Source organism: Protopterus annectens, chromosome 7.part1 (assembly GCF_019279795.1).
Source record: "Protopterus annectens isolate FY-2018-M chromosome 7.part1, PAN1.0, whole genome shotgun sequence".
NCBI lineage: Eukaryota > Metazoa > Chordata > Ceratodontiformes > Protopteridae > Protopterus > Protopterus annectens.
Genome location: NC_056740.1, coordinates 19,435 through 32,119, shown reverse-complemented (window position 1 = coordinate 32,119; position 12,685 = coordinate 19,435). Strand labels below are relative to the sequence as shown.

The window sequence follows — 12,685 nt, the reverse complement described above, 5'->3', positions numbered from 1 at the left end:
TGTGGGGAGCAGTTTATGGTCTCAAGTTGTAAAAGTAGATGTTCTTCATGTTTCACTGTTGCAGTCATCACATTTGGGTTATCACTGCCAGAGTAGCCCTCGGCCAGCCAGAATTATAGATAGAGGTGTAAGTATGGAGATGGACTGGTAATTAGATAGATCACTGATGTCACCGCCTTTGTGAAGGGGAGTAATAATTGAGTTTTTCCATAGCTGTGAGACATATGATTCAGAGATTGATTGGTTAATGAGAATGCTAATTGGAAGAGCTATAGAATCTGCTACAAGTTTTAAGTATTCAGCTGGGAGGCCATCGGAAGAGGGGGAGCATGGTTTTAGTTTTGAGAGCAGTTTACGAAATAGAGAGGTGGGTACTGGTTTTAATGTAAATAGAGGAGTGGATGGGTTTTTGTTGGAATTGCAACTGATGTGGGGGGAGTGGTTAGAGAGTGTATTGCCATTTATGTTGCCAGTTATACTTTTGTTAGTTTGTAGAGAGAAATCATTAACAAGTTTTTGGATAGTATCAATAAAATGAGAATTGAAGGCTTGGGCAATTTCTTGAGGGTCTTTGTCAGGAGATGGGGAGGGGTTGTGTTGAGTACCAAGATTTAGGAGGGAGGAAACAGAGTTCCAGAACAATTTGTGGTTATTTTGTTGGGTAGTGAGTTTAGTGGAGAAATGGCTTTTTTTATCATTGATGACTTGCTTTTTGGCATTTTTACAGAGTTGTTTATATCTGAGTTCAAGTTGAAGGGTTCTATTTCTATGCCATTCCTTCCATGCTTTATCTCTGGAGGTAAGTAACTGTTTAGTTTGTTTAGTTAGCCATGGGGCATGGTTTGGCTTTACTCTTTTGGTACACGTGGGGACAAGACTGCCTAGAATATCTAAAAAGACTTTGTTGAAGTAGTTGACTGCTTCATCCAGTGGGGGAAATTTGGTAGGGGACTAGTTGTGGATTTTTAGAGACTCTAAGAATAGTTGTTCATTGAAATGGGTAAGATTCCTAGTTGTTCTTAGACAAAGCAGTTTGTCTGTTTGAAGTTGGGCTCTATGGGTATTGGCAGGAAGATGGTCACTAAAGGTATTGGATAGGGTCCCTGCCTTGGTGAATTTTTGAGGGTGTGAGATAAGTATCCAGTCTAGGGTTGATTCTGTTTGTTTTTTTTGCCGTACGAGTAGGGTTAGAGATGAGTTGAGTACACCTGTGCAAGCTAATACTATTTGCTAGAGAGTCAGAGATGAGAGTTTGTCAGTTTATATTTGTGTCACCAAGAATGATGGTTTCATTTGATATATTGAGGGTGGTCCAGGATAGTAGATCTGCCAGAGTAGGTATGTATTGACCTGGGGGAATATAGAGTACAGCAATGCATAATTGTTTTCTGTTGTTGATGTGAAGGTTAACTAGCAATAATTCCATATTTCCAAATGTTGGTAGAGGTTTATCATATGGTGTAACAGCTAAAGTGTCACAGTAGATTAATGCGACACCTCCACCTTTTTTATGTAGCCAGTCATTTTTATGTATATTGTATCCTGGAGGGATTATTTCAGTGTTAGCAGTATGTGGTTTTAGCCAGGTCTCTGTGAGCGCTACAATATCTGGGGAGTAGTGAGAGAGAGCCAGGCATGGAATTTGGTGGTTTTGTTACAGATACTACATATGTTAATTGTACTGAAGCAGAGGTTCTTGGCACTAGAAGAAAGGTTTTGGGCAGAATGGTTTATTGGTCCAGGGTTGGGGTGAATGTCGCCACATAGAGAGAGGGCCTGGTAGTGACATGTAATTATGGAGGGATGTTGAGTAATGAAGAGAGACCTATGCTAGGGGTTGCAAATTAATTTTAGTTTAATTATGATGACAAAGGATCTAATCTTTGTAAGGTGCCAAGTATGGAAGTTGAATAAAAAGGATGAGATGTCAGAAAAACTATTGGTATTAGTGTGGGTGCAATGGGTAATGTGGAAAATGTTGAAGTTGGGGAGTGGAATATAGTATGTAGGGAGGTGGTGTGGGATAGGAAAAGAAGAACAGAGGTAAGGGAGATTAAGGTAATACAAGGTTCTGATGTATAGTACATGTTAAGAAAAGGTTGTGGTACTATAGTTAAGGAGACGAATGAGGAAGATTCGGGAAGGGAAAATATTAACAAGGAAGATAATTAGGGTGGAGTGAATGGGGGGATACAGGTGTAGGTATCTGGGTGTTGATTGGGGGTTAGACAGGCAAGGGAAGAGCTTATGGAAGGTATAAATGTAATTGATGTGGGGGTGGGTGGATATTGGGGTACGGTAGGGGAGCTGAGTGAACCCAAGCACAGCGAGGATGAACAGAGTGGGCAGAAATCTTGAGGCAGCTTGCCAGACCACAGTAGAAACAATCAGTTAATGTGTGCCTCAAGACAGTGGAGCAGTTAAGAGTAGAAAGTTCCTAGAGGTAAGAAAAACGCATGTAATAGCAACCTAACACATGCTGCTTTATTAGTTCTGTAGAGTTTTGCAGCTCTTGATATTAGCAGCTGCTAAAAAGAGAGAAGAATAGAGTGAAAAAGTTCAGAGGCAAGGATAGGGGAATCCAACACTATTTGATTTAGTTAGTGAGCATGCCACTAGTCAAATAAGCACCAAAGTGTTTCACTACAGAAAATTGCCGAGTACAGCAGGAAGATTAATGACACTAATAGTTTCCCTGCAGGCAAGATAAATGCTTGTATTTCTTGCCACGAGGAATCTGCAAAGGTGTGGGATATCCAGTTAAACAGGGTTAGTCGGGTGTGCTCACTGGGAAATTGTGAACAGCAGCTAGTACAGCATAAAAATTAATGACGCTAATAATTTCCCTGCAGATGAGATGAACACTTGTATTTCTTGACATGAGGAAGCTGCATAGGGGTGGGAGATCCAGTTAAGCAGGGTTAGTCGTATGTGCTTACTGTGAAATTGTGAACAGCAGCTATTACAGCACAAAGATTAATGACACTAATAGTTTCCCTGCAGGTGAGATGAACGCTTATATATCTTGCCACAAGGAAGCTGCAAAAGGGTGGGAGATCCAGTTAAGTAGGGTTAATTGGGTCTGCTCACTGGGAAATTGTGAACAGCAGCTGGTACACAAGGAAGATTAATGACACTAATAGTTTCCCTGCCGGTGAGATGAATGCTTGTATTTCTTGCCACAAGGAAACTACAAAGGGGTGGGAGATCCAGTTAAGCAAGGTTAGTCGGTTGTGCTCACTGGGAAATTGTGAACAGCAGTCAGGGGAGCAGAGGAAATTCCCTTCATAAGGATGAAAAGGCTGTTTGAAAATGGCATCAGTTGTTGAGGGTTAATAAGTAACTTTTATACCTATAATTATACCCCCATGCAAGGGGCAGTTTTGCTACATTCCCTTTCTTAATTCATCCTCTAAGACAGTACAACCTTGGGGGATGATTTACAATAGACAAAATGGTCTGTCAGTGTACAGGGACTTGGTAAACTATACATTTACTGCCCAAACCTAACACTAAAGAAACTAGCAATAAGTAATAGTATCAATCAATTAGAAAAAAGTTAAAATAAATTAAAAAATAAGCAGTTTAATATTTTCAAAGTCAAAGTTATTTTTTCCAAGACAGAAACATCTACTCCGGACAGTAAAAAAGAAATGTTAAGTAGCTTTTCAAACAGTTTTAAGCAAACAGTAGAAATAACAGTCAGAGAAGGAGAAAGCAGAAATAAAGCATACAGTAGAAGCAGAGAATAAATGTATATAAAATAATTTCAGTTGATTGTTCAGGTCTGTCACTGGTTAATATTGACTTTGAAAGAGATGTGGTGCTTTATTCAGCTGTTGTACAGGTCTTTGGATAACTACAGATGAAATACTGGAATCATTCTTTTTACAGCCAACTAGGAGGAAAAAAAGTGTGCAAAATACATAAAACTATGGATTAAAATAAGGTATTCTTGCAGATGTATTAACAGGAAAGTTAGATAGCTATTTCCATAATTCTAGAATGAGAGCACCAGAAAAATGTGACTTTTCTGCCACAGGCAAAACGTTTGACACAAATAATGCATATATAAACAACTAATAATAATAATAGGTTATGTCCATAGATTTGATTATTCTACTGTATTTGGCACTCATTAGACTGATAATTATCTATAATGCCTTTTTGGCATGTGCCTGTCCAAACACTTCACACAACTTGAATGTCCACAAGAGTTTTCTCTCCAGGAAAGTCAAGAGTTTAATTCTTAAGAACTACATTGCATATCTAAAAGCCTTGTCCCTATTTTATGCAGAATACAGGTTGCTGAGGGGGTAACCTGTGCCTCACATACACTGCAGTGTGCAAAACAGAATGAAACTATCAATAAGGTAGTCATAGATATTAAATAATTTAACAAATAGTATATTATATGCCTATTTATAAAGTAGTAGTATAAATTACCCATTTAATATTCCTAAATTATTTACTTATTCAACATTATCTTAACTAGAACTCTAAATAAGTATAACATAGTGGGACCTGAAGAGATAAAGATATTTATAAACTTACAGGTCACAGGTAATCTTATCATACTAAATTATAATACAAAAGAGAGATCAATGTACAAGTAAATTCTCAGTTAACTGGAACTCAAGCAACCAGCACTTTCAAGCAACAGGCAAAACAAAAATCGAAGAAATATAGTACAATTTTCATGTGTTGCACTTTATGTTTTCCCCGTGCAGAAACATACCTTATGTTTTTAGAATTTTAGAGTTTTAAAAAGGAAGATAGGAATAAATTCCCTCTCTCCCTAACCTGAGAACAAGTTAAACCAAACAAATAATATAGGGTATAGCATTAGTCAGGCCTATTTTTAATAGCAACCAGAAACTACAGTTATCCGACACCTACCAATCCCCATGAGTGCCGGTTAACTGAGAGTTTACTGTACATATATATTTATCATGTCAAAAGGCACACACATATTTAATAGCTTTAACAAAAATCTCTGAATTAGTTTTTAAAGTACAGGTGTCTATATTTCAGATTTCTGTAACACTCAACACGTCAAATATCAAAATATTTAAAAATCCGTTGGCTTATTAAACCACTTCATAAAAATATGTACATCACTGAAGCTGAAGAAAATGTCTTACTATTTCTATGGAGTTTTTTTTTTTGTTTTGTTTTTTGCAGTCTATATTGTCTATATCGTATTAATAAAGTTACAAAGTGTTCAATTCAAATTGCATTCTCCTTTCCTGGATTCAAGCATATTGAAAAATCTACATTACTTTCAATCAAAATGAATGTACTGATTCAGCAGTAAAACAGTCATGTTTCAGCTTTAACTTATGAAATGAGTTATTTCAGGTTTTGATCTGGTCTTTCATTGGACTGAATACAAGCCAGTGATAGGCTTCCTGGACCTAAAATGGAGAAGCATGGTGTTTTCTTTTTTTATGAAAAGCCAATACCAACTGCCCTTCTGGTAGTTACAGATAAAAAAACAGAGCTAAGCTGGAGCTACAGCTAAAAACAGAGCAGGAAGAAGCACTGAGAACGCATGTGCATGTATTCCACTGACAATGGGACTTTTCTTTCATTAGAGCTCTTGAACCAATCATTTCACCAGGAAAACTGCTTAAACCAGCCACCCCAATGCAGGATTTGCTTAAATCTGACATCTTTCCTAACAGCATCCAAAATCAAGATTTTTTTTTTTATCCAGCAGCATTATCTGGTTAAGTCACTTCCTCACAGTCTCATTGAGGCAGAAGGAGTCAAGCCCTATGCCCTTGACTGGAAGAAGCAGCTCATTAAGAGCTTAAATCCATAACCCTCTCTACTAGCTGCCAGAGCTTCATTAACACTTACATTGTATGATAAAGCACTGATAATTACAATCACTGAGGTTTGCAGTCAGTCAGTAATGCCAGTGACTAGAGTTTCATTGTTTTTGTCATTCATTATTCATTTTCGGGTAGTTGGTCTGAGGCTATGAGCTGTTAGCAGGTTACTTGCCATCGTACATGATTTGATTTCCTCTGCCTTTGCCTGCTCTGTGACCTTGAGGAAGTAGCCAAACCAGACAATACTTTGGGGCAATTGGGAAACTGGCCTAGGTTCCTCAATGGTCTCTAGAGCTGCATGCATTCTAACTACCAGTGAACTTCAGAAAAAGCACACTGATACAAAATGAGTTCTTATCTTTCACTGGTTTTGCGGAATATCTCTGATTTTGCATCATATGTTTGTCCTGTTTCTCATTAACTTCTTTTTTCCTAGTAAATCATTGAGGATTATAGTCAGTAATGCCAGTCATAACTACAGTGGATATAAAGTGTACACACCTCTGTTAAAATGCCAGGTTTTTGTGATATAAAAAAATGAGACCAAAATAAATCATTTCAAAAATGTTCCCACCTTTAATGTGACCTATAACCTGTACAATTCAATTGAAAAACAAACAAATCTGTTAGGGGGGAAAATATAAAAAAAATAAAAATTGTATGATAAGCTGGTTGCATAAGTGTGCACACCCTTAAACTAATACTTTGTTGAAGCACTTTTTAATTTAATTACAGCATTCAATTTTCTTGGGTACACACCTGCCATCAATTAAAGAGACTCTGATTAACCCCCAATTAAAGTTCAGCTGCCCTAGTAGGATTTTCTTGACATTTACTCAGTTGCCTGCTACAGCAAAAGCCATGGTTTGCAGAGAGCTTACAAAGCATCAAAGGGATCTCATTGCTGAAAGGTATCAGTCAGGAGAAGGTTACAAAAAAGTTCCACTGAATTGGATATACCCTGGAACACAGTCATCAAAAAGTGGAGAAAGTATGGGACAACAGTGACGTTGCAAAGATCTGGATGTCCCTCAAAAATTGATGAAAAGACAAGACAAAAACTGGTTAGGGAGGCTGCCAAGAGACATACAGCAACACTGAAGGAGCTGCAGGAATTTTTGGCAAGTACTGGTTGTGTACTACATGACAACAATCTCCCATATTCTCCGTATGTCTGGACTATGGGGTAGGGTTGCAAGACAGAAGCCTTTCTTACACAGAAAAGCATCCAGGCCTGGCTAAAATTTGCAAAGCAACATGTCAAGTCTCCCAAAACCATGTGGGAAAATGTGTTATGGTCTAATGAGACCAAGGTTGAACTTTTTGGCCACAATTCCAAAAGGTACGTTTGGCACAAAAACAACACTTCACATCACCAAAGGAACCCCATCCCCACGGTGAAGCATGGTGGTGGCAGTATAATGCTTTGGGTTTGCTTTTCTAAGGTGGAGGGAATTATGAACAGTTCCAAATACCTATCACTTTTGTCCGAAAACCTTCAGGTGTCTGCTAGAAAGCTGAAGATGAAAAGGAATTTCACCTTTCAACATGACAATGACCCCAAGCATGCATCCGAATCAATAAAAGAATGGCTTCACCAGAAGAAAATTAAAGTTTTGAAATGGCTCAGCCAGAGCCCAGACCTAAATCCAATAGAAAATTTGTGGGGTGACCTGAAGAGGGCTGTGCACAAGAGATGCCCTCGCAATCTGACAGATTTGGAACGCTGTTGCAAGGAAAAGTGGGCAAATATTGCCAAGTCAAGATGTGCCATGCTGATAGATTCCTACCCAAGAAGACTGAATGCTGTAATTAAATCGAAAGGTGCCTCAACAAAGTATTAGTTTAAGGGTGTGCACACTTAGGCAACCAGCTTATTGTATGTTTTTTTATTTTTTATATTTTATCCCCTAACAGATTTGTTTGTTTTTCAATTGAATTGTACAGGTTATAGGTCACATTAAAAGTGGGAAAAGTTTTGAAATTATTTATTGTGGTCTCATTTTTATATCGCAAAAACCTAGCATTTTAACAGGGGTGTGTACACTTTTTATATCCACTGTATTTTATAGTTTCATTGCTTTGAAAAGCATGCCCTAGCAACATCTGTTATTCTGTTAACCTATTTAAGTGAATTAGAGTCTCCTGGCACTCACTGTTCTAAGATGTTAATGAACTGTTTCCTGTAGATAAAGTACAGGCTTTGAATCCTTCCACCTCCATTTGCCTGTTGTGTGACTTTGAGTAAGTAATTTAACCAGTGGTCTTGGGTTACCTCTGAAAAGGGAAACTTTCTCAAGTGGGTTTACTTGGTTAATAAGTATTTAAAATAAAATAAAATAATTAAAATTTGTCCCACTATTTTCAGCTTTTTTTCTGAATTCTTGAGCATAAAAATTGAGAGTTTTTTTATTTATTCCTTATAAAATTAGTGGCTTCCTAGCAAATTGTTGTAGATCGCGGCCACTGAAAAATAACAGTTTCCGATGTTTCCTCCTGAAAATGGTTGTAAGATAAATGTTTAAAATATGTTCCTGATTGTGTCTTTGTTTCTGATTCTTGAAATAAGTTGAGAGGGCAGAGGGGAGTAGCAGTTAGTTGCACTGTACGGTACTGAAATCAGCAATATGACATGCGTTTCCTACCCATTACTTACGGATTCATTCATTCATTCACTTAAACACAAGCAGATATCTCTGCCTGAAGTGTACAGTTATCCATGTGGCTGTAATTAGTGTGTGTGTGTGTGTGTGTGTGTGTGTGTGTGTGCGTGTGTGTGTGTGTGTGCGTGTGTGCGTGTGTGTGCGTGTGTGTGTGTGCGCGTGCGTCTGTCTGTATATGTACAAAGGGTATAGTTCTCCACTGTCAGATTCTTTTTATATTTGTCATCTGTTCATCATAATATTTGTGTCTTTCTGGTAAAGTGGTGTGGACTGCAGACACTAAATAATAAGAAATGTGAGTTTCAGATTTCATGTCCTTCAGAAAATGCTTGCTGATGCATAACATACTTTGATAGCAGCTTTCTAAGTATATAAGACCAATTTTAAAATCTGTTCTTGATTTTCGGTGTTTGTCTCAGATTCTTGAGCCAAGAGGTTAGGAGGGCTTGGGACTGCAGTGGATTGCACTTCATGGTTCTCACAGCAGCAAGCTGAAACACACTTTTAGGTCATTATTTAGTTATGTGTATAATCATTTGATCAAAAGCGAACATCTGATGTTTACATAGTAATACAAGGGGCTGTACCTGATAGTCATACCTGTGTGTGCATGTGTAAATACTTGATCCATGCATCCCAGAATAGTTATGGTGAAAAGGAATGACTACGTTTTAGTAAACAGTAACATTATCATATGAGCCATATTCTTTGGGTATGATCCTCGTTCTCCTCGTTTTGGTGACTGTTGTAAGTGTTGTTTATTATTTGGCTATAAATAAACTGGACAGCATGAAGTCTGCATGTTTAATGTTACTATTTTAGCTATGAATACATGTTTAAGTTAGCTTGTTTTTGTACACAAAAGGGACACTTTTGTCTAGTGGGCTGTCCCAGGCTATTAGCAAATATATTATACATTTGTCTGTTGAATTCCTGCACCCTTCACATAACCAGTAATTAGTGCTTCCCTATATGCTATTTGTCTATGAATCACAGCGGGTATCTTGTTTGTTTAATGGGTTGCCAAATGCAGTTTTAATAAATGTGAGTTTCATGGGAAGAGACGTTTACTTTTTGATATGGCTGATTTCAATGTGAGAGAGTTTTTTAAGCAAATGGTGATATGTTTTTTTTCTATAAAATATGTAATAAAAGTTTAAATTTAAATCCAAACCTCTGTGATCATTGTAAAAGTAAAGATGTACACTGTATGCACACTGGCAGATTTGAACAGTGCTTTATTGTGATTGGAAAGAGAGACAGCCAATGAATGAGATCTTGGTGAGAGGTGGGGTTCTACACCCTGCTTTGGGCCCCATTTGACCAAGATCCAGCTCTGACCAGACTTGCATACTTTAGAACCTTTTGTTTTTCATTTCAGTCAGTCAATGTAAGTGATTGTTTAATAGGATGCACTTTACAAAATATCTTGACAAGTTTATTAATTGCAGATAGCTTTCCAAATGAGAGTAAGCTAGTAAAAATAAGCATATGTACATAACAAAATTAAGACACATTCAATGTATAAAGAATTAGTATGTCCAGATCCAGCTACAGCTTACAAGATGGGCTGTAACCAAGATTCCCTAAAAACTTCAAGCTTCAAAGTTTTGTACCCAAATGAAAGCTGAAAATGTAAAATTTGCACATTCTTTTATCTTGAAATTAGTAAACAAATCCCACTTCCACTGCATTTAGGCAAGCAAATTATAAATGTTCAACTATCCAGAGTCATAATAATCCATCCAATCATAAATTTCCAAAATTGCTTGCTATAGTGAGGACCATGGCAGTGCTAAGATGAGCAAGGCATTCCAATCTTCTCATCCCCAGGCATTCCCAGACAAGCTAATAGATATAGTCTCTCCTCTGTGTTCCCTCCTAGTGGGCCATGTTTGGTACATGGGGAGGAACCCTGGGAGCATCTTCATTAGATGTCCAAATTGCCATAAGTGTCAAAGTTTACCAGACTGTAGTGTTCCTCACTTTATAGCAGAAAATTACCAATATCCGTGCAAAGGAAGTTCATTTTCACCATTGTTATCTGGGGATCTCATCCTTTAAGTTCCTGCTCCAAGCTTGTGACTATAGGTGAAGATGGGAACATAGACCGACTTATAAACTGGAAACCTCATCCTTTGACCTCTCACCTCACCAGCACTTCTGCGTCTGTACCAGTGTCCGTGGCAGTCTCCAGGCTCTACTTCCCTCACTTGTGAATGAGATTCAAGCAGTCAGAAAATGCCAAGCACCAGCAGGCAAATGCCAGATCGATGCAGTCACAGACTGCAAAACTCGTCACTTAATTAAACAAATTCCTAGATGTGTCCCAGCATCATTATATCAGCAAGACATCCAAAGAAAATTGCAGTAGGTCCACAAAGACAGTTGAATTCTCTTCCTTTAATGTCACAACCAAAGCACATAAACAAAGCTCTGCATTAATGTCCTGAATTACGTTTTCGTTTGTAAAATGTCATCAGATGTGGGCAATGTCTTTGTACACTTTTCTGTAGTGTTTTAAGACAAACACCTTACATCATATGAATAGATTCATTTCTACTGAGTTCCTATAAGACACAATGAACATTCCAGAGCACAGAGGCTCAGGACAACAAGGTTCACTTAATGAAACAAATTCCTAGATGTGTCCTAGCATCAGTATGTCAGCAAGACCCCAGAATCACTCATGTGAAAAAGGCTGAATGAGCTGCAATAGAAAATGGCAGGAACAACAAAAAGTGGCTCCTTACTTCAAGCCAGATCACACGATAAAATGACAGTGACTTTTAAAATAAGATGAACACATTAAGGCATTGTGGCAGGCAGACTTTTAACACATTATAAATAAAATACAGATATTCAAATTAATTGTAAGGAGCATAATCTTCTGTCAGGAGAGCAAAAAGTAGAGATATCATGCAGTAAAACGTCACATCTGTCATCCTTTTTCAACTATTATGGACCATAATCTCAGAAGTGAACACATATCAAAGAAATTTTTTGAAAAAATATTGATAACCTGTACATCCATGAACAATATATCCTCCTTTAATCAGTACCCATCAAGGTCCCTATCATTTGGATGCCAGCATCATGATGCTGAAAACAGTGGGGCACCTGATGTTTGCCCAGAGGCCTAGCATGCTCTAGCAACACAGAAAATACTTGTTATGGCCTCATCCATTTACTCACTGAGCCATTACTCCTCCCAAAATTGGTGATCATGCCTAGAGTAGACCCGGGAGCCTCTAACAAGCCTTAAATTGAAAACTAGGCCTTGATTCTCCAGGGTGTTAAGTCTGAAATGTACTTTATCCAATTCCTTTATGGAATGTCTTATGGATCCATGACAAAAACTGTACAAAAGGCATAGACCCCCTTTCCCTAGCTCTGGTAGTGCAAGAAAAAGATCCAACCTTTTCTCGTTTAGATCTCCTGTGAATGTAATACTCAGAACAAGCATCTGACCTGCACAAATGTCTGTGGCTAGACTGACTGCAACACAGTCTTTTGAAAAGTAGACCATATTTTATTATGGTGTATGTGTTATCATTCTCATGGCTTTCTTTTTACTTTGAACATTCTGACAGCAAACATTAGTTAAGGAAACTTTATGCAAAATAAATTAAGCTAATGTAGTATTGCACAAAAGTGCTTAAAACATCAAACAGTTAAAATAATATTTCTGGGTGCACTATTGCTATTTTAAATTGTTTGCATTGTTTTTATTTACTTTTATTGCACTGTCCCCAATGTCCTAGATCAATCATTGATGTTTAACATAGACTATTAGATAAGTGGCAGGATATATTAATGACTACAATGTTTGACATTTGCTTTCTTCTTTTTTAATTAGGTGGGTCTGTCTATGTACAGCTACAGAGCACAACCTTGGTTACTTCTTGGACGTTCCAGCAACAAGGAGACTGTTCTGCAAATGATCAGAACAATTCCCTATAATGAGCCAAGTGGAAATGCTATAGGTATTTGCAGATTTCTGCTTATCAATACTTAGTAAATTAACATTTTATGTACTAAGTGTCGTGATCCTGCTTTCTTGTTAAGTCACCTTTTTACTTTACAGCACCATTGTTTCAATAGACTTTCAAATATGTATGTGTGTGTGGGCAGGGTTTATATCCAAATCCTGCATGTGGTGGCACTGTCCTTCAAGTTTAT

At 37.7% G+C, this 12,685-nt stretch overlaps 1 protein-coding gene across 1 annotated transcript in view; it reads left to right on the top strand.

The window, feature by feature from the left end:
* Nucleotides 1–12,685, top strand: part of LOC122807520 (collagen alpha-1(VII) chain-like) — a gene marked incomplete at its 3' end in the record, with an annotated part of 926,266 nt that overhangs the window by 902,618 nt on the left and 10,963 nt on the right. Inside the window, exon 30 of the mRNA XM_044078445.1 lies at nt 12,363–12,489. Within this exon, the coding sequence (XP_043934380.1) occupies nt 12,363–12,489 (127 nt within the window). The remainder of the gene's footprint in view (nt 1–12,362; nt 12,490–12,685) is intronic.